At 40.3% G+C, this 22,731-nt stretch overlaps 1 protein-coding gene across 5 annotated transcripts in view; it reads left to right on the forward strand.

The window, feature by feature from the left end:
- Positions 1-22,731, forward strand: part of NEBL (nebulette) — a 164,964-nt gene that overhangs the window by 49,087 nt on the left and 93,146 nt on the right. For all 5 annotated transcript variants that reach the window (XM_019532267.1, XM_019532276.1, XM_019532299.1 and 2 more), the window contains exons 8-11: positions 8,369-8,476; positions 12,520-12,624; positions 18,088-18,192; positions 19,695-19,802. In XM_019532267.1, the coding sequence (XP_019387812.1) occupies positions 8,369-8,476; positions 12,520-12,624; positions 18,088-18,192; positions 19,695-19,802 (426 nt within the window). The remainder of the gene's footprint in view (positions 1-8,368; positions 8,477-12,519; positions 12,625-18,087; positions 18,193-19,694; positions 19,803-22,731) is intronic.

The following is a 22,731-nucleotide window of genomic DNA, read 5'->3' on the forward strand; positions in this document are numbered from 1 at the left end:
ACGTGTAGGCTGTCAGACTAATGTGTTGTAGTATTTTCTAGGATTTCTGAAATATTAACTCTGTCATCTAGAGTCAGATTCAGCCAATTTTACTAATTTTGTGATTGAGGTAACAGGGACTTCTTATATAACCACTCACCATTGTAAGAAAAGGGATCAGGATTCAATTCTAAGTGGACAAAAATGTAGCTACTCTTATACATTAAAATCAAATCAAGAACCAAATTGTCTCCTCATGTAGATGTATATAACTCTCTTTGATTTGCTAGGTAGTATCAATCTTCCCTGGAACTGAAAACACATGAATAAACATAGCATAGAAGAAGCTGCGGTGCAGTGTTGTGTAATTCTTTCATTTGACTTGGTGGCATCAATTTTCATTAGAGCTAAGAAAAACCCCATGAAGAAAACTGTTTAGAACAGTATAGAATACAACAATTAGCAAAAAGCATTAGGCCTGTTTTAGCGGTCTTTAGCTCCTTTTGATAGGATCAGGTACTGGGTCCAGAGGTCAGCTATGTATAAAGAATTTTCCAGAGAAACTGCACCCTTTTTATAAGAACACTGTGCATTTAAAAGCCATAGAATTAAAAAAAAAACAAAAACAACTTCTGCTCACTTTATCAATTAAAAACTGGTTTTGTGTTCTAATTAGATGATGTTGTTCCTTTTTTGTAACACATTAAATGGTAATTCCCAAGCAGACTGACAAGCACTTAATACATTTCTCATACTCCTGGTATTTACTCAAGAAGTAGTGCATGCTCTGTGTGACAAGCTAGGGATTAGCTTTTTAGATCTGTATATTAATGATGGGAAGGGGATAAAATGTTTATTCTTTAAGAGTCACAGTTACTGATTTATAAAAATATAAACAAAACATGCACTTTTTGTTCACTTAAAATGTACTCTATTACATTTCTGACTCCATTCCCCTGCAACCCACTTCATAAATAAGAGAGCTTGCTCCTTTCCCTAGTCCATCTCCATTTTTCACATACTTACAAAATCAAGAAGCGCCTCCCAACAGCACACTCCAGCTGCCCTTTGCTTTTGTTTCTGGCTCAGCTTGCTTCAGTTGTTACTAACAATCATGAACATCTCGTGCTTCCCGAGGCTGGCAGGGGGCATGGTGACTGACCTCAGGTAGCGGCGGCGGTGTTGTGGTGGGGGTGTGGCAGTGGTGAGTGGGGAGCTTCTGCAGGCAGCCTGTGGTGGTGTCGGCAGTGGGGAAAAGGGGTGGCGAGTGGTGACCGCCAGCAGTGTCAGCACAGCCAATCTCAGGGGGTGCACGTGCACCCCCTATGCATTGCCCATGCTAACAATCATAATAATAAAATACAATTTATTGCTTAGTGCAGACTGTTGCTATACCAATTCCATCATTCAGCTCTAGCTATGTACTTTTATTTCTCCTTTCTTATTCTTCTTTAGCTTATACCTAGGGTTCATATAGCTGAGGGTGTGGCCACTGGAGAGGCATGGCTGGCAAAGTGCCGCACATTCACACTTATTAGTAAATCACATTGGGTGCATCTACACATGTAATTAGTATGACTCAATAAACTCTGGTGCAGTTTGCACCGGAGTTAACTTCCTGGGTGCAGCATCTGCACATGCATTGGACTGCAGCAGTTTGAGCCGGGGGGGAGCAGCCCCGGGCTAGCAGGGGCCTGAGGGACTCAGCTCCGGGAATCCAGGTAGCAGCAGCAGAGGGGCTGGGTAGGGTATAAAGGTACTACAGTGCAAGCGTAGGCAACGGGCAGCCCTTGCACTGTAGCACCCTTGTGCCCCAAGCAGCTCTAGTTACCATCTACACGTGTATTTAAGCACAGTTATTTTTGCCACTTGGGATAGTACTGTCCCTTACAGTACTATCTTACAGTGGCAAAAATGCGCTTGCTGCGGTCTAATAGCATCACATATGTAAACTGTGACACTTACACCACAGCAAACTATTTTATTACACTGTTAAGTGCATATGTAGATGCACCCATTGTGTATTTGTTTAACTGCAGTGTCTAGGAACCCCAGTTGTGGTTCTAAGATCCTATTACACTAGGATCTGTACACACTCAGTGCAAAGTTTTTTGAGAAGCTGGGTAAATCAGCCATGCAGAGTCCGTGCTACCCTGTCTCGAAGTAACTAAGCTAGCTCAGATGTGTGTGTTACACTGCGTTATGCTGTGTAGACAAACCTGCAGCCAGTAGGAGAGGCTTTTTTCAGGGGTGGGGAAAGGGTGTTTTTTATTTGTTTGTTTTTATATGAAAACTAAGACTTATATAACTGTGAATCCAGGATTGGGGGCATTCAAGAAAAAGTCACACATTGTTATAGTAAAATGACAAATTGGGTAAGATGGTGTTTATGGTGGGCTGAAAAGGAAGTATTTTAATGGACTGTATATGTGCAGATACTATAGGGGTAGAGATGGTAAGAACAAGAAAAGGTGATGTGAGTGTACCAAAATGAAGGCAATCCAGGATCTGAGTCAAAGTGAGGGTGACAACTTTGGGATGTGATTGACCCTCAAGCCTCTGCCAGCTTTGTGTCTTTGTAAAAGAAGAAGAAAATTGACACCCAAAAGCAGCGAAGTGGCAGCTTTATTGGACTAGTGCATTTTTGCACATCACAATCTGTGCCACTGTTATTTATTTGAATCAGCATGAAAAGTAGGAACTTAATTAGAACCTTGGAAAAATGAAGCTTTTACATGTCTAGTTTCTTATCATTAGAAGGGAATTAATATTGTTTAGAATATACCTTATTTTATAATTATATTCTCTGTCCTGATAGTGATGAGACTGTGTTTATCTCTTTTGTTCAATTTTTAAAATTAACTCTTTTTAAAAATCAGTAACCACTTACGTTAAGCATTCCTATCATTATATATACATATACAATGCAAAAACATTATTATGTATACTGTATTTTCTTGCCTACAGCATGTCCAGGAATATAATACGTTGTTTTTGAAAGGCAGAATGAAGAGAACTTTTTTCCCCATAGTTATGTTTGCATGGAGGAAGGGTAGAATCTAATCTTCAGCTGAGTCACCCTCCCTTTCTTGTTTAACTAAAGCTGAAACCCTATCTGTTGCTAAAGACTAGTTGTCATGGGTAGATCTATGATTTTGAAAAGAGCTGAAGAGGCTTGAAGGCTATGAACTAGGAAGAGGAGACCAGAAACAGTTAACAGAAAGCAAAATTGCCCTGAGGAATTTTAGCTTGATTAGTGGAACACCAAGATTATTAAAAAGAGAAATGATAGTGAACTTTTGGAGTAAAGAACAAAGAGCCATTAAGTCAATTGACTCCCTCAGCTGCCTGAAGAGTAATGCAATGGCTGCTGCACTGTGAAGCAGGAATCAGAGCAGGTTGCTTGTATCTCCTGCAGAAAATCAGCATCCCCTCTTAATACATATAACCCAATTTGGGGGCTGATTTTGGGGAAAAAGGCACATGTTGTATGTAGAAAAATACAGTGTGTGTGTATGTATGTCTATAATGTACAAATACATATATGATATATACTAACTTTATAGTCTTGTTATAAATTCTTTTGAATTTTAATTTACATTTTATATTACACCAATGTGATACCTGCTTTACAGGAAAGGGTTAATAGAGGTAAGATTTTTGTGTAAAATGTACTTCACATTAGAGTACCAATGGAGATAACATTGAGGGATTAAATAATGAATTTAAGCACTCAATTTGTGTCTTTTTTTCTTAGCTTAAACTCAGCTAGCACTTTCAGGCACCCACATTTAATTTAACTCCATGTTTACATTACATATCCTTCAGTAACTAGGTATTCCTGCAGGTTTTCCACTTCTTAATCTGTTTTTGGCCATGAGGAAGCGTTTCTGCTGTAAGCATATTTTATTACAGTAGTACATTCTGGGATCCCAGTGGCTGAATGATTCGGTTTTTGTATTTTTCTTTTTTTTGTAAATCTGAACAAACTTGGATGGTGATGTCATCCATTTATGAAACTGAACACTCCCTGTGTGAACAGCTCTGAACTACAGATTTGATTCAGGAATGTTGCTGCTAAGCTTCAAAAGAAACTGTTCTATGTAGCTGCAATTGTGACTTTTATAGGTTTTGTGTAAGGCAAATGAGAAAATTGTTTATCCAAACTTTATTTGATGCCAGAAGTTTTTTCAGGGAGGTTGTTGTGTTAAAGCCTGCTCATTCTTGAGCAACAATAGAATGCAGATCCCACACATTTCCTTTAAATTAATCCTCCACTCTACAAAACAAACAAACAAAAGGCCTTAATTAAGATGTATTATTTTAAACCCATGTCATTATTGAGATTTTTTTTAAAGATCAAATTCTTAGATAAATTTCCACCAATGAATTTAATTTTGACTCCCACATTTTTGCTTAGCATCCATCACCACCCTTGTCTCATTGAAATATTTTTCTTGTTTGCTTTTAATTAATATCTTTTCTTTCAGGCCTATTTAATTTCTTTAAGCCATATTTCTTCCTTCTTCCCTTCCAAGAGAAAGTAAACATAGCATACAAGTACTTACTCTGACTGATTACTTTGTTTGTTGTTCCCTCTCTCTCTATCCTAATCTTCCTTCATTGTTTCTGGGCTTGCGTTAAAAAGGGAGAAATAATACGAAAAGAAAAATAGATAAAAAGAAAAAATGAACATATGTGCAGTGTTCAGTAAAATGCTTACCCATGGCATATCAGTTATAAATTGCTGGGAGTGCAAAGAGATCCTGTTGAGGTCCATTAAAATTACTGTTCTGCCTCTGCCTTGCCCCAAAGCGATGTGGCTTTGGAGTAGAGAGCAGAGACAATGAAGTAGTACAGCAAGACAAGACAGTTAGATATGGAGGTAGTCAGAGGTCACTTCCTAGATTATAGACTTTTAAAATCAGATTGCATATATGGTCCCCCTAAGTTTAGAACCCTCATTCTTTTAGGCAATGTACTACAGCCCCTTGTGGTCATGTTTTTTTCTTCAACACTAGTCTGTCCCATTAATGTGATGAGAAACAGTATTACAGAACACTAACAAGAATTCATTACTGAAATATCTGTACTGAAATGTACCATTATTATTTTTTAAAATCTATGGCTGTCAGATTACTTCAGTTGTGGCATGATAAATTAGTTGGGGAGAGTGCCCATTTGCTTGAATATTAGGGACATATTGTAGACTCAGTCCACATGTGCAGCTTGATGTCATTTGTTGACAAAGGGGATGATATGGCATTGAGTAATATAATGGTTATATGGACAATGACTTTAGAATGTACTTTGCTTCCCAAGGAGTAGAAACAGGGTTGCATTTGCCATGCTTATTTGATCCCCATGTTAGATGGCTCATTGATTCACACTTCCTAGCAAATCTAATTTTGTTGAATTTATATTAGGAAGCAAGCTGGAGACAAACTTTTTTAATAAAGAAAAAGCCTCAAAGTTATCCCTATGCTACTACTTATAGTGAATATGTAATTGCCTTGACAAAGTAATTGTCCTTGCATCCAGATATGCACATTTCTAACTGAACCAAAGCCAATGCAAATGTCTTGCAATGTGAATTAGAAGAACCCACCAGAAATCAATAGATGTTTCTTCTCAGAATCTGCCTTAAAATTTATAAAGCTTATTGGGTTCTCACAGAAAGGTCTTTTTTAGAAGTTACATTATTCAGATTTACTGCTTTTGAGAAATAAGTTTGATTTGTTTGATCATTTCATAGATCTGGAACGTAGATAGTGAAGTGACTGATTTTTTTTCTTTCTAATGTTCCTGAGATAAGAGATTTGCTAAGTTAATGCAGTGATACTTATGTAAACTAAAACAGGATGAGTCTTCTGCATTATAGTAAATCTAAAATGCTGATGAAAATTGTTTCAATGATAAAACCCTGAAAAAAATAATTTCTGAAAGGGGCACTTGTAGTGTAACCACTTTATCAGACACTTGTGCAGGGAGAAGAAAAAAAACTTGCATATTTATTTAATGGATAGCATGGTACATTGTATTGGATGTAATGTAGACTCAGGCATGAGGGATCTTGGCTTATATTCACAAAAACAACACAGTTCAAAATGAAATTTGAACTTTATTCTGCCCCATTATTCCCAACTGTTGGAAAGCAGCAGGACAGTGAGCATGAAGTTTGATGACACAACTAACAGTCATGCACAATGGGTTGAGTTTAAGCATACAATTTTACCATTTTCTTAATTTCTATATGTTTGCAGATGTTTATGTTTGGGAGTATGTTTTACCTGGTGTTGTGGTCTTAACTATAATTATTTGCACCCCTTTCCCCCTTTTCTTTTTTTTCCTCTTAAAAAATTCCAAAGATTAAAGATAGATATTTATTCAATCTATATGTCACAGCAGCAAGGTAGGCACAATTCCTTTTTTATAGATGAAGGCATTGAGGCAAATTGTGTGTATCCTAAGGTCTTGCAGGAAATCTATGGAGAGCTCAGAGATCTTTTTGCCCATCTTTACAAATAATGGCTATGATTTGGGTGAGAATTTTATCCTTGACTATAGTACTGATGGGATAATTTACAAATAATTGGTTTAAGAAATGTAACTTCTTTTGGCTTCTAGAATATTTTTAGCATCTTTTCATTGATATGTTATTCAAAATTGTGTGAATTAAGCCATTCTCAATGAGTATTCAGTAGTCATTGGGTGTTTACAGATATTTGAAGGTTACAGAGCATAAAAAAGGGCCACTGAACCTATCTTAGTTCACCCATATGTGGACCTTACACTTAAAACCCTAGTTTGGTCCATCTAAATTTTGAACGGTACAGATGTTCTCTGAAGGTTGGATTGGTTAAAAAATGGATGGCTCACTCTAACTTTAGTTCACCTAAGAGGCACCCTAAGTTATATTGGTTATGGTTAGACTAATCTAGCTGAATATTTGTACATGTTCAGAATGGAGCCCTGGGGTGGGGAAAACCCAGGTGCTCACAGCAGCTTCCTTTCTAGGCTATTTCTAGCCATTCCTCCCCCCCCCCCGATGGACAACCTCCTCCCAAGGACCAGGTACCCCTGAGCCTACAAACCACCACTGGTGCAGGAACCTGATTTGAAATATGTCAGGGTGAAGGGAAGGGTGGGCAGGATCAGAGGGGGTGTTGGTCTTGGGGGTGGGGTTCATCTGGAGGTGGTGGGATTGGGGGGTTGTCACCCCTATTTTGGGGTGGGGAGTCCCCCCTCAGACCCCAATAACTCCCCATGGACCTTCTAATCCCCCAGTCCTACCCCCACATGGAGCTGCTAGCCTGCCTGATTTGCCTGCTCCTTCTCCTGCCGTGATTTATTTCAGTTGGGGTTCTGGCACTGGCAAACGCTAGTAAAACTGGCACCAGGAGCTCTCTAATACTGCCAACCCCCCACAGATGCTGCTAGGCTCCAACCCCCCACAGACCCCACTATCCTCTTAATTCCCCCAAACCTTTTCTCCAAGGACCCCACCAACCCCCCACAGATCCCACTAGACCTCTGATATCCCCAGGCCCCTCTGAGGACTCCAGTAGTACCCTGAGACCACCAACCCCTCCCCCCCACCAATCCCACCTGCCCGCTATTTCCCCTACTGAGAATTACCTTAAATCTGGCTCCTGTCACCTGTCTAATCACTGAGTTAGATTGGGCAACCATTTTTAACCTAAATTCAACTTCCCAAACTTCTAAGTGTTACATCTGTACATCTAAGTGTACATCTGTACACTCTCAGGGTTAAGCCAGTCTCAATGAGTATTCGCTAATCCAACTTTATTAATATTGGTTGGTCATGTAGATCATATAGGGCTTTTATTTTTTTACTCAAGCACTTGAGTATAAATACATGCATGTGTAAATCTAAAAATTATTTTTTTATGTTAGTAAGACTCAATTACATGAGAGGTTGTAAAAAACTAACATAGTATAGACTGAGCTCTGGCTGAAATGAGGTCTTTTAAATATTCAGTTGAATAATCATAGTCTTATTTTTTAGTAAGTATATGCACCCAGTGCGGTCTGTCATATACCTAATCCACAATAATACATTGTCAATGATAGTGGTGCTAGTGATATCACAAATATATTTGCTTCTTTTTATTACCTTTATTTACATACAACTGTTGGGGGCTTTGTTTGTTTAAAACAGGTGATTAATATATGTTAAAGTAGAAATATTCTTACATAAAATGTGCTCATGGGGAACTTTTCTCTCTTGTCATCTTTTTCACTGTTGTTATAGTGGGATTCATGGATGAAGAATTTGTCTTTAATAAGCTCCTTAGTAATCTCTGAATTTGTCATGCCTCCCTTCACTGTTACATTTTAATGTAAGATCTGTTTGCTTTGACAACAGGTTAAATACAAAGAGCAGTTCAATAAAGAAATGAAGAGTCACCAGTATAATCCTCTTGACAGTGCTGCTTTCAAACAAGCACAGATTGCAGCTACTTTGGCAAGTGATGTAAGTTCATTATTCTATGCTGTGGCCTAGCCCAAAGAAAATATGGTATCTGTAGGCCTTATAACTTGCTTGTAAGCTGAAGCTGCATTGTGCATCTTTGATTTTTCTAAGAACACAATTTGTATTATGTTGTGTGTATTTAAAGTAACTGAGGGTTGAATATGGCATTAAACATGGAAATCAGTTTGAAAGTAGAATTCAGCTTTTGGAGCCCATGGCAGAGTACAATATACAGGGACATATTTAGCTTATTTTTCCCTTGTCATGAGACCTGTCTCCTCCAAGTTGCTATAGTGTATCCTTCCATGGCCATTTTCTGTCCTGACCTTCCTCTAGTTGTGACCCAACCCACTTATTTTAGAGGCTATACTATTTGTGCTGAATTTCTGGGTAATCAAATGGAGTGGTAAATTGGGAGATAAAGCTGAAGTTCAACATTTCATGCAATGAGAGCAGTGAGAGGATTTAATATATGTCATTATCAGATAATGCCAGTATTATTTTCTTAACATTTATCAGTAGCATAATCCTATCAATATAGCAGGAGTACAGCAGTTTGGCTCTCTCACAATTACATGATTTTGAGTCCCACTTCAGACTAAGGCTAATGGCAGTATCTCCAGTTGATCTACTGTAAGCATGTACCTCATCATTTCAGCTGGAGTGTAAAAGGCTACCAGAAAAATGCGGTCAACCACTAATCTAAGATGTCCAACTTCTTGCTCAAGGCAGGATAATCTGTGTCCAGATCATCATAGGCAAATATCTGCCTAACGTGTTCTTAAAAAATTTGGGAACAACTGTCATACATTTTTGGAAAATCTTATTACATGGCTGAATCAATTACTATCTATAGCTCACTTTTATAAGTAGTGGATATTTAAATATTTTATTCATCCTTTAAAACAGTGTTTTCCAAAGTATGGGATTGACCTCTGGGAAGCATGAGAACTCAGCATTTCCCACTCAGCTTTCATTAAAAAAAGTATTTTAAAACTAGTCCTTAGCTACTATAATTGCAAAAAATGTTTTAGACAAACCGGGTAGAATTGAAGCACTAATGTCTGCCTGAATTTGCAGAGAGCCTGACAAAGTATATTTACATCTATACCAAGGATTTTACTGGCACAAATATGTTGACTTTATCTCAGTAAGGTAATAGCTTAGAAGCAAATGGGTGTATCTACATGCACAAGTAATTCAAATAAACTCCAGAGCAGTGTGGGACTGAGTAAACTACTCCTAGGCACAGCATCTACATGTGTGCCTAGGACACCAGCAATTTGATGTGGGGTGGAGCAGTTTACACCAGGGCCTCTCCAGCCCTGCTTGGCTTGGGCTGGCAGGGGACATGGGGAGTCAGTCCCAGGCACCAGGTGGTGACATTTGGTGGTGGTTAGGGCATGGGGGCATACTGAAAGTATGGAGCCATGAGGCTAGATGACAGGCAGTTTTGCTCCCTGCTGACTGGGCTGACAAGGTCCAATTTACACCTGCAGTCATCATCTGCATGTGCATTTAGTTGTAGTTAGTTACCCTGCTATTAGAGAGTACTTTTCCTGACAATACTATCTTATGGTGGGATAATTAGTTTACTACAGCATAATAGTGTCACATATGTGTAGACAGTAATGCTTTACTCCACATCTACTTAGTCTACTCTGCAGATAAGCACATGTGTAGACATGACCAGTGACTATGTTTAAAGGATTATTTTTAACTGTTTCACTGCTTGTTAGAACAAGCAGGCTTTGTGTACAATTTAAATGTTTATCTGGCCTAGTTAAAGGAACAACCTGTTCCTCCAGCGTAGATGTTGTTGTAGAAGACATAGCCTGTATAAGTTTACTGAAGTAAAATAAAGTATATCTGGGTATATCTGGTCTTATGCTATTATAAATGCATCTACTGTAGGGATTTTACTGAAACAGTTATGTTTAATAATCACACACTCTATATTTTGCATGTATAATATTGTTGGCCAAATTTAGACTAGGGCCAGAGAGGAGGTTTCATCTTAAGAAAGTGTATACCATCATGGCACTGTTCATAGGGAACAAGGATGAATGGGGCAGGAAAATGTCCAAAGGACCAGTCAGCTCTGGGGAGGTGTGAGACAGATTTATAATATGGGAAGTTTAGGCCTTTAACATCGGCAGGATTTCAGGGGTAATTCATTTCTTTTTTCTAAAAAGTTTGGGAAATCCTTTACAGGCTACTCTCTGCCATTCCGTCAAGTTATTACATTCTCTCTGGAGGAGACTGTTTATTCTAGTTGATGAAAAAACACTATTAAATAAAATGTATGTAAATAGAATATACAAAATATTGATTGATTGACGGTTAGTTGTTCTGCAGAGGATAACTATTTTGTATAGTTAACGTAAAATATCTGAAGTGGGAGAAGAAAAGAAAGAAATCAACATTGTTTAAAATAAGTAGCCTCAGTGTAATTAGAATAAGGTATGCTTACTAAGAAATGTTCTACAGCCATAGAAAAATTGAAGATCCAAATAAAAGTCCATAAACAGTAACAGTTGATGCACATGCCTTCTGTATTCTGCTTTAAAAAAATCTTATAAAAATTAGATTTGGTTAACTTTACTCCCTTACCTTTTTGGAAGGTGAGTTGTTACCAACATATTTGTTCAGGACTAGAAATGAAGCCCTTTATTATATGTTGATCTTTATCAAATAGTAGTAAATGAGCACCATCTAGTGGCATATATACATTGCAAGCACTATAATAGGCATAAGACAGGGCAGGATGGCACCTTAAATCAGTGGTTCCTATTACTCTTCCATAACTTCTGTGAATTGATTGGCACCCCACTTCAGTAACTATGTATTGCAACGCTTAACCCTTGGCATGGAGGTGGGGGGTAGATGGGGAGACTGAGTGAGCACTCATCTACTTGTAGAACAGCAAGGCAGTGACAGTCATGAGATGATCTCTTTGCTCTGGAGGCAACACAGAGGCACCTAAGACACTTAGGACACAGACAGAAGTTACATTTGTCATGCAAGCATCTCGTGGAAAGCACTCTACAGCCATGTACTTACAGTAGTGCATGGCTGCAGAGTGCTTTAAAAGTGCCTGATTTCTTGATGGTCTGAACCCTCATTATATGAGGGTTCAGAGGAAGGCACTCCAAAGTGGAGCACCTTCATTAACATCTGATACAGCCCAGCTGCTCCCCTGGTGCTGTCTTCAGAATGGGAGGGGGAGAAGGTAAGGGAGGAGTTTGGTATGGGGTTTATCTAGCTTGTGCTGGAGGGTGAGGCAGGTGGATTGGAGCCCCCCCCACCTCAGCATTGGATTAGAGACCCCTCCTCCCCCATTTTGAAGTCAACACTGAAGCTGAGGTGGGGGGCAGGGTTAGGGATAGCATATATGTAGCTGCTTCGAACTGGAGCAAGCTTAGCTGCTCCCAAACCTCTGGACCCAACAGTGAATGTCTGTTGAGTTGAGGGTAACACTGTACTTCTCAGTGCTTCCTGTGAAGCGCCATAAGTTACATTCGGGAGCTGCATGTCTGTCAGCACCCTTAGCTTCTCATGCAGGGGGAGGGAAGAACAATAAGCACTTTGCTTCTCACAGAGGCCCACAAGGACAAGCATGAACTTTCCTTCTTGCTCTGGAGCCGGGCAGAGATGAGCCTGTACTAACCTCTTTGCAAAGAAGTCTCCTGGGGAAGAGAGAGTGCTTATTTCCTCACAGCCTAAAAAGGATCTTGTAGCACCCGTACTGAGAATTACTGCCTTAGAGATTAATTTGTTCAAACGGGCATAAGTTTTCTTAAGTGACAGCTAAAGCATCTGATGAAGCAGGCTGTTGCCTACAAAAGCTTATGCCTACCTGAACAAATTAGTTCCCAAGATGCCACCCTGCCCTGCATTTTGCCTGACTTCAGTCTAACATGGATAACTATCTCTCTCAAAGCTCTGTAATAGGTAGACATTCTTGGTTGTAAGCAATGCAAATAATTTTGATGAAAAGCAAAGGTTAGTAAAATATTCTGTCTTCTGATTTCTATTTGCAGGTGAAATACAAAAAAGATATGGAAAGCTTGCATGATCCAGTTTCAGACTTACCAAACTTGCTGTATTTGGAGCATGCTTTAAATATCAGCAAAACGCATAGTAATGTAAGTTGGCTTTTTTAACTAATGACATTTGACGTTTTAGTTAAAAATGAAATTACAGCTATTTATTTAATTAAATGAAATATGCATCGTTTCTGTGGTATTATTTTCCTGTTCATCAATGCATTTTGATGATAATTATATTGATGATATCTCAGTCATGCACAATAATATACCAAAGCAGATAAGGTTCTTTTGGTAAATCTGATATCTTTTATTAGACCAACTCAAATAGTTGGAAAAATTGTTCTTTGCAGTCATTCAGGTATAAATACCTTTCATCTGTCTGATGGAAGAGCATGCAGCAACTGCAGATGCTTCCTAAGCCTGAGAAGAATTTTTCCAATTATTTGAGTTAGTCTAATAAAAGATATCAGATTTATCTGAAGAACCTTGTCTGCCTATGTCCTTAGACGGACATGGCTACAACCTATATCCCTGTAACAATAATACCAAGGTAGCTTAATAGTAAGTGTGTCTTTATGAAACTATGGATCTGAATGATCTGTTTGGGCCACAACAATGTTCCATATTTCTCAAAACTTTAAATGGTATCTTAAAGCACTTTATGAAGTATGTCAGTACCATTAACCTAATTTTACAGATTGTGAGGGTTTAGCTGGGATGTAGGTTGCCACGGCTGCAGTAAGCCACTAAGAGCGACTACGAGGTCAGCAAGGTGGGAGTACAGATTACCCAAGTGTTGGGTCAGGGTCTGAGCTCAAGGCACAGAGAATGTGGAGACTAAGTTCCAGGAGCACTGAGAGGGGAGATCCAAAATATGTAGTCTGAGAAGCAAGCCAGGATTAGAAACCAAGAGTCAGAGAGCTGGTGCTGAATTCCAGGGAAGATCTGAGGTCAGGGTCAGAAAAATCCAAAGCCAAGTCAGGAGAACCAGAGAAAGCAGTGAACATAAGTCTTGCCAGAACAGCTAGAGGCTGTGTGAAGGCATGCCTGCAGCCTGAGACTGCAGGTATGCTTAGAAGAGTTGAGTGGTGCCTTCAGTAGCTAATCCAATTTCAGAGAACTGGGGCAGTCACATTATCCAAGGATTGGGGCAGGTGTGATAACTCAAGTTGTTGGCCCAGCCAGTCATCCTTGATCCCCTGACTTGGAGGTCCTGCATGGATACCCTTCTAATTCTTGGTTTCTAGAAAAGGGACAATGTGTTTTTGTGGGGGGGGGGTGGGGTTCTCTCTCTCTTTTCCTCTTAGTCATCTCCTTTTCTGGTGGTGATATCTAAGGGTGTGTACAAAAGTTGCTTTTTTTAGCATTTCAAGTGCTCTATTGCCATGACTTAACAGAAGTGTACGGCTTTACAGGACTTTAAACATAAGTAGAGCACTTTAAATTAATCCTTGTTAAATAAGGTATTACATTAGAAGTGCTGTATTTTATAGTGCTTTAGCAACCTGCAGTGTTTTAAATAACTTATGTATGCTGGTGAAATTTCTGACCAGTGGAGAAGTCCCAGGAGGCTGTGGAGCACCCCTTGCCTCCTAGCTTAGAAAGTGCAGGGAGGCTGAGAAATCTGCCCCTCCCCTCCCCTCCCCCCCCCAACCCAACATTGCACTTATGTCATGTTTAAGAGTGCTGTATCTTGATAGCGCTATAAAAAAGTTCTCTAAGTTACAGCACTGTAAAATGTGCAGATTGTGTGCACATTTGTGTACTTTTGTACACATCTCAAGTCTACAAATCACCAGGGTTTAGCCTATTCTCTACTGTTTGCCTAACTAATACTCAGCGTTGTTAGGCCTAGGTTTAACTTCCTTCAGCTGAATATATTTAAATTGATATTTCACTAGCAGGTTAAGTGAGCACTTTAAGAATGACCGTTGTCACTTCCTTATCTCAGATGTCATAAGAACCCTGATATTTTCCTGTATGGAAAACTGCCTAAATTTTCACCTTTAAAACCTTGTCTTCATCTGCCATGATTTCCATCTTTCTTTTACCCAGGTGATGGTTGCTCTCACTACATCATCTTTATTTCCATACCCATGCCTAAATATTGACTTTCTGGAATTTCTAATCTTGGCTGTGGTGAGAAACAAGAACATGTCATTCCCATCCTCTGAGCTATTTTTCTAATAAAAAAGATATTAGTCTTCAAAATCCTTCATAGAGTTGACCTACCCACCCCATCTCTTGATTTAAGCCTGTCTTTCCCCATGCTTCTCAAATATCATTTTGCTTTGTGTTCTCTCTCTCCATAGCAAACAGGCAATCCTTCGTCTAGTCTATTCCCACCACCTGGAACAGCTTTTCTGACTTTCTGCCCCTAACCGATTTCCAAACACTCATCTCAAGATCTGTTTCTCTTACCTTGACCTACAGTCTGAAACAAAAATCTCTTTTAGAGCAATTACTGAACCTTACAATTTCCCTGTGGTTTACTTTTCTCCCATGAAATTTATGCGCTTTGTCTTTATCTTAATACAGTCACACCTGCCACCTGTGCAATACATTGTAAGCTATATGTTTTATTATCCTGCCTCTTGACTGTGATTTGCTACAAATGATTATTGTATGGCTGACTACAAAATATTTTAGCTATATTTTATTGGAAAGATGCTGTTCAGACCAGTGTTTTATGGGAATAAATTACCCCATTTAGAAGGAGATCAAGAAATATGCATTTGCTTACAAAGAAAGGCAAGGATTTCTTTGGGTAATATATTTTTGGACCAACTGTGTAGTTGGGATAGAGTTAGACAAGTTTTCAAATAACAGACCTGACAAAGAACGTCTTGCAAGTTTGCTTAAAAACTCTTATGAACTCAGTTATACGTGTTAGCAGATACATGTTACTATGTGCCTTATTTCAGCTGAGAGAGCTTCATTCTGGGATATTTCCTCTGTATTTTGAAGGACCTCCTAAAAGATACAAATACTTCTTCTGTTGATTCAGCAGTGGGGAACTTTGAGTGAAGAAAATAAGAATGACAGACCCTTGAGAGGTGTGAAAGAATGTGTGGAGCATAACATGGAGTTTAACTGTGTTCCCTTCTGAGTTCCTTCACCTTCCCATTACATAGCAGGAAGGATTAGGCAAGTCTGGCGTAAACCTTCCTTGTGGAAATGTTGCTGAGTGCCTGAAAGTAAGCAGAGGGGAAGGGGAAAGGAGGGTCTCGCCTGCCCCTGAGAATTCAAGGACTCCCGCTGCTTCTGCTTTGTCTCTGCACCTGTCTCCTGTCTCTGGAGTGGTGGGGGAGGTACCATTCCAGTGCCCCCTCTAAGTCAGAGCCCACACCTGGTGCCACTCTTGCTCCCCCCCACCCCCCAACAGTTACACTGGTGTTCAAGCTTGCTCTTGTTTGACTACCCTGTCCTCCCCCTCTTTAGATGTAGTAAGTGTGTCTTTAGGAAACCATGGATCTGAGTGATCTGTTTGGGCCACAACATTTTTCCTTAGTCCTCAGAACTTCAGATGGGTCATCCCAGTATGACTTGGAAGAGTTAACATTAGGAAGTTTAAAAAGTTAAGATTGTTACAGCTGTGTCTGGTGGCCACTGGCCAAGAACCGGTGCAGGTGAAAGGCTAACAAAGACATTTTCCAAAGGTAAATGAAACTTGGAATTCAGCTGCTAGATCTTGTGGATATAGACAAGGGGAAACCTGAAAATCTCTACAGACTGAGGTCACTTGACTTTGGCTTTTGCTACCTCCAGACTCCTCCTCCCATTGCACATGCATTGTATGACGACAGGAGTAGGTATCAAGCGATTGCTAATATAGCATGAGCTACTTTAATCCTCACTGGAAACAAATAGCAATAAAGACCATGAGTTGGGCACACTGTATCCCTCGTCAGTGTTTAAATTAATAAAATTATGCCTTACCTCTTAAAATCCTTCCCATGTGTCTGTCATTTTTTCACCTGTCTGTCCTGCTAAATTCGAAGACATAAAGGGAATGATATTAGGACTGTGTGAAGCTTCGGTTACTGATTCAATTCAGTGGGGATTCAGCCCAATTTGTCAGCTGAATCTCTGAATCCAAATCGAATTAGGAGACCCATTAATCTTTCTGAATCGAATCAACTCGGAGCCTTCTGATTCGGAGAGATTCAATGATTCAGCCATAGACACAGCTTTATATGTTTTTTCTATGTACCTTCAGGTACCAGGTGTGGCTCGTGAATGCTGTGATGGTGAGGTGGATGGAGTGTCCCACGGGAGCATTGTGGGGGTCCCCTTCGCACTCGGCAGCGGACCCGGAAGTAGACCAGAAGTACTTCCAGTCCACATCCAGGTCTGCCGCGGACCATGCAGGGAACCTCCCTCTTTATGTCCCCCTGCTCAGTGACTGGTGCTTCCTGGGTCTGGGGGGGGACACCTGGGGTTCCCTTGTGGCCTATTGCTGAGCTGGAGGGTGTTGGGGGGTGGTCCCCTGTGTGCTTGGCAGTGGATTGGGTCCACGTGCTCAGCAGCACTTCCAGGTCTGCCACAGAGTGCATGGGGGATCCCATTACAGTGCTCATGAGCTGTGCCTGGTATCTCAAGGTACTTAGAAAAAACTATAAAGCTGTGCCTATGACCAAATCACTGATTCTCCAAATCACAATTGAATCTTTCGATTCAGATTTGGCTGAATCTAATCAGCACAGTGATCTGAATCAGCGAATTGAATCACTGTCCCCCAAATCAGGACGAATCTGAATCCAAATCGAATACTGCCCACTTCGCATACCCCTGAGTGAGATATATTTCTAAGGAAGAAGATTTACAAGAAACTAAAAGTACTGTAGCTTTACACTCGCACATTGATTTATTTTCTCTGTACTTGCATACTCTAAGAATCGATCAAAAAATAAATTGCAAAAGATAATAGATCTAATATTTCCTATTCTTTACAATGTAAATTAATTCCAGATGCATGTGGTTATTTGAACTGGTTAGTTTAGACAGGTACAGGATTTAGGGGAATCAATTCTGTGCCCGGAACTTAGTGTAGTAAGAATTATGAAACTTCCCTCTATTGTTTTTCCAAATTATGTTTTAATTTTGTTTAATTTTATTACTTGAGCAGTGACTTTAAAATATTACTTCAGTGTCTGAATACATTTTTCATTTGTTTCCATTAGAGAAGCTAAACAGATGTTATGTGACATTTATATCCTTTCCACTAGGAGGCAAATGGAGACTATCAAATATTCTTTCTTGCCCCTTCAGACTAAATAATAATAAATATTCTTACAAGGATAAACCATTAACATTTATGTATCTAAGACATTTTTTAAAACTCTTCTGGACTCTGTAGATGTTATCATTTTTTTCATTCTACCGCATGTTATAATTGAGATCCTTAAAAATTTTTTAGAATCAGCATTAGAGCTTCTGAGAGATGGGGATAAAAATTACTTTACCTTATGTTGGTTGTCTTTTATTTAAAATGCTATTTAAGTTTCAAACAGTCTGGATTTCATATATAAAAATATGCTTGGATACTTTTTGTTTCAGTATGAATACAAGAAACTATTTGAGAGAAGTAAGGGACTTTATCATTTTGCCTTGGACACAGCTGAACAGATGCACCACAAAGAAAATGCTGTGCTTCAAAGTCAGGTATATACATACTGTAAATAAATCTTACAGAGACACAAATTCAGCTTTCATGTAGTGACTAAGTCATGTGCAGAGTCCCACAATAAATTACAATGATATGAAATGCATATAAATTTAGTATGGCCCCTCATGGGTATAGCGAAGTGCTTATATTAAAGTATCAGGGCTAAGTGCATTGAGGTCTCTTACAGGAAAGGGGTCTCTTTAAACTGTTCTTAAATTCAGATGCCAATAAATATATAAGAAAGTGTGTGATACCAAGAGAGTTATGGATGAAATCATTCTTTGTAGATTTGGTGATATAATTTTAATGTGGTACTTGAATGAATGAATGCATTGATAAATTGATTGATTGATTAATTGATTGATTCATCCATTCATTCATTAATGTGTATATATACATACATATATGCATGTATGCATGGTGTGTGTATCACATTAAAATTATATCAGTTCTGTGCCTGGAATTTAGTGTAATAAGAATTATGCAAATATTGCTTTTCCAAATTATTTTTTAATTTTGTTTAGTTTTATTACTTGAGCAATGACTTTAAAATATTAATTCAGTATCTGCAGACATTTTTCATTTCATTATGTATATATACCACATTAAAATGATATCACTAATCTGAAAAGAATGAAGGACTGATTTCACCCTTAACTCTCTTGGTTTTACAGTAAATGAAACTTCCCATATTTAGTTTTATAATGTCTCTTTCTCTCTTCCCCCCCCTCTCTGATTAGAATGGTTAAGTTATACATGAACTTTGTCAATAAATTTGAATAAAACTTGTATGAATATGAGAGAATGAAGTTACAAGGCTCGTCTGTGTTTTAGGGTGCCAGGTCAAAAGAAGTCTGCTACTCCAAGTCATACTATTTATAAGGTGTGTGTGTGTATCCCCAGAGTTATGTCCATAAATATAGTTTTTGTTACAGTTTTCAGGGTCAAATTTAGAGATTAACTAAAGGAGGAGATGGAGATTATAAGAGTAATGCCATCTCCCTTTTCAGCAAGGGGTTAACTTGAGCAATGCTTGAAAGAAGTATTTAAGAATGGCTGCTGGGGAGCTAAAGAACACTATCCAAGGTAAGTCAGGTCTTCATGTGTCAGGGTCTGAAGCTCTGCTTGAACCCAAGGTTTTGGATAGTTGTTTAAGTGTGTCTTATTTAATTATCCTCATGATAGTTTGTTTTAATATGTGGCTTTAAATAAAGGCTTGCTACTGCTCATAAACTGTGTTATTTCTGCTGAGTAACTCAATACAAGATGCAGCTGATGTCTTGAAAATTCCACTGGTTCTGGTCTAGATAATTGAAGTAAAAGCGTATGCTGTAGCAGAAAACCGTCCTTGATCTGTTTGTCCTGCTTTTCCAACAGAAATTATCTAAGTCAAGGCTTCTGAGAAGGGACTTGTCAAGGCCAGAGTTTGGCCATACCAAGTTTACAATCATCACATTTTCTCATCTGTTGTAATATTAAATTATTTTTCTTTTCTTAGGTGAAATACAAAGAGGATTATGAAAAATCAAAAGGCAAATCAATGCTGGAGTTTGTGGATACACCAATTTATCAGGTTTCAAAGGAGGTTCAAAAGATTCAAAGTGAGGTTGGTGAAATGTGTTTGAATTAGCATCATGTGTTATAACATCTAGAGATGGCTCAAAACTTGAAGCATCTTGACCCCTTTAAATTGGTGGCGATTCAGATTTTAATCCCCAAATGTAAACACCTATCTACAATTTAGGCTTCAGATTATATCAAAAATTGGAAGAGACCTGTTACATAGTTACAGTCTGGATTGAGTCAGAATTTCATTGCAACAGGAGTTTGATGTCCTTGAACCTTGAAATGTAGACTTCAAGAGCTCTTAAAAATCAGAGCCTAATCACGGTGCACATTTGGATATGCACCTCCCTACCTAAACTTTTTTTTATAACCATTGGTATTGGCATTGTTAGCTAGCATAAAAATATTTACTTTATGGTAAACAAGGAAATAGAGAAACACAGTACAGAGTCCATGTAACGTCTGTAGGAACTAGGGCAATTTCTGTCTCTCTGTCTTGCGTCTGAGGTAGAAACCTCAGTCTCTTAAATTTTCCTTTCTACACTTTTCCAGTGTATCCTTTTTTTTCTTCATGAAGAGTTAGTCTGAATATAGTTCATGAAAAGTAAATGAGGAAAGAAAATTTCCTGGCTTTCTAGCATTTAGGGCTATAACAGAGAGTCTGGGGCTCCCTGTTCCTTTACTTTAAAAGCAGCCCAGCCAGGGAACACTGCAAGCTAGGCAGGGTGCAGCAGCTTCTGGGTGGCAGGGCAACAGGACAAATGAGGCAATTAGCAGGCACCTGCAGGCAGCCTGCTGCCCGGAAGGGGGCAGAGCCCTGGGAGATGTGGTATATGGAGATCCCAGTAGTGCCTGAGGGGCATGCAATCACCTTGAGCCATACCAGGGGTAAACACAAGGCCTGAGTGACTCTTGGCACCCAAGGAGGGGTGCAGACAAGCAGGGGCCAGGAGCCTGGTGCCTGTGAAGGGCTCAACCAGATGAGCCAGGGGCCCAATGTCTGTGAGGGGCATGGCCAGACAGGAACTTGGGGGTCTGGCATATAGGGGCCAAGGGCCCAATGCCCACAAGAGCCAAATATCATTATAGTAACACCTGCAAGGCTTGGGGTATGGTGTAGCCTTACCCACATGATATGATATGGGGTATGATTGGAGCCACACATTTAGCCCCTAAAGCTTTAGGTGCCTTGCAGTGGCACAGGCATAGTGAGGCCCAGTGAGGAGCCTGGGACCAGAGCTGGGCATAGCAAAGGGCCTGGGCATAGCAGAGTGCCAAGGAACCCTAGAGGGGTCCAGTTAGCCTGGGGCCACATGAAGGCCTGTGGACAGCCTCCTTCTCCTCATTATAATGATTATGATTATTATTTTTCCGTCAAGGCGGGGTGGTCAAGAAGGGAAGGTGCCCTAGGGGTGGAGCAGGGCATGGTTGCAGAGTCACCTGGGGGCATCATAGCCATACCTGGGATCCCAATGTGTTACAAGGGTGCAGACAGAAGTGACAATTTTTGCTCTATCTGGCCACAAAACAACCTTTACCCATGACCAAATGCAAGTGAATGACTGTAGAAGAGTTCAGATTGCATGAGGGGTCAGATGAATATGTTCGGTCTGGGGTTTTTTTGGCTCCTGCTCAAGGGTAGGGCAGGTGTATTGGAGACCCCCAACCCCCAAGGTGGGGGGAGAGTTTCAATTCACCCAACCCACCCTCCAGCATTGACTGGGGATCCCCAAGAATGAGCTCCCTCTGCTTCCTTTCACCCCTCCCATTCTGATAATAGCAACAGGCTGGGAGGGAGAAGGGACCATTTCTAGGAAAAAACAGTTGCAGGCTCACAGACAGCAGCTAGATTCCCTTCCCCTCTGGAACCAACAGTGAACTTTGGTTTGGCTTTGGAGGACTGTTGTAACTCAGAACACTTCCTGCAAAACATTCTGAGTTACAGTGGAGAGTTGCACTTCTGTCTGCACCCTTAGGGTGCGTCCACACATGCAAGCACATGTGCTTGCAGCAGCTCAAATACAACTGGTGCAAATGTGAGCCGGGCCTTTTTGCCTCAGCTCATGTGCCAGGACATGCACTTCAGTGTTGGGCAAATTGTGCCACTTGGGGCAAAATAACCCTGCAGCCAGGGGGAGCTAGAGCCTGGTGCCAGTACCTATGCTGTCCCCAGCAGTATAAAAAGCTGCCCTGTCCTGGTCCCATCAATACAAAAAGCTGCCCTGGCAAGTCACTCAGGGCTACTCTCTCTTAGGAGCTTCTGGGGCCCAGTACCCCTTGTGCCAGCGAGATTGCTGAAGCAGCCCTGAGAGTTCCCTGCACCCTCTACCCACTGCAGCAGTCTGGCAGTGGGGGCTGCTGCCTGGCTGTGACCTGCTGCACACCTGCCAGATCCCGATGGGGACTGCACAGCCAGTAGACGCATCTGCCCCTCTGGGCCAGCTGCCAGTGAGCTATGGCTGCAGAGTTGGCCTTTGTGTGGCACTAAGGCCATGTGTGTCCTCTGCTTGGCCATCTGGGCAGCTATTGCCTGGAAGATGTTCCGGGTGTGGTGGCCTGCTTTGAACTGTCAAAAGCATGTCATCCTGGCCCCAGTTGGCCAGGAGATCAGCCACCTTCAGCTGGGTCCAAGGTGCCAGGTCTGATCAGGCAGGGTCCTGCCACTGGCCTCCTTAGCAGGAATTCTGGTGTTCCCTGTTTCAGAACTGAAAAATCCCTGATTAAAAAAAAAATCCCAAAGTCACTCTATAAAGTACCCCAAAATCCATGTTCCTCCACAATTGAAACAAAAGACTGTGCACGCACACGCGCGAGAGAGACAGAGACAGTGATCAGTTGGGAAATGTTTTATTTATATATCTACAGTGTTAAAGCAATTTGGAAGCCTACCAATGTCTCTATCATCATAATAAGGTGAATTCTAAATACCTATATGTTCTGCTGCCCCCCCACAGGGGTTAAAGCCCCCT

This window comes from Crocodylus porosus, unplaced genomic scaffold, assembly GCF_001723895.1.
Source record: "Crocodylus porosus isolate Cpor-Errol unplaced genomic scaffold, CroPor_comp1, whole genome shotgun sequence".
NCBI lineage: Eukaryota > Metazoa > Chordata > Crocodylia > Crocodylidae > Crocodylus > Crocodylus porosus.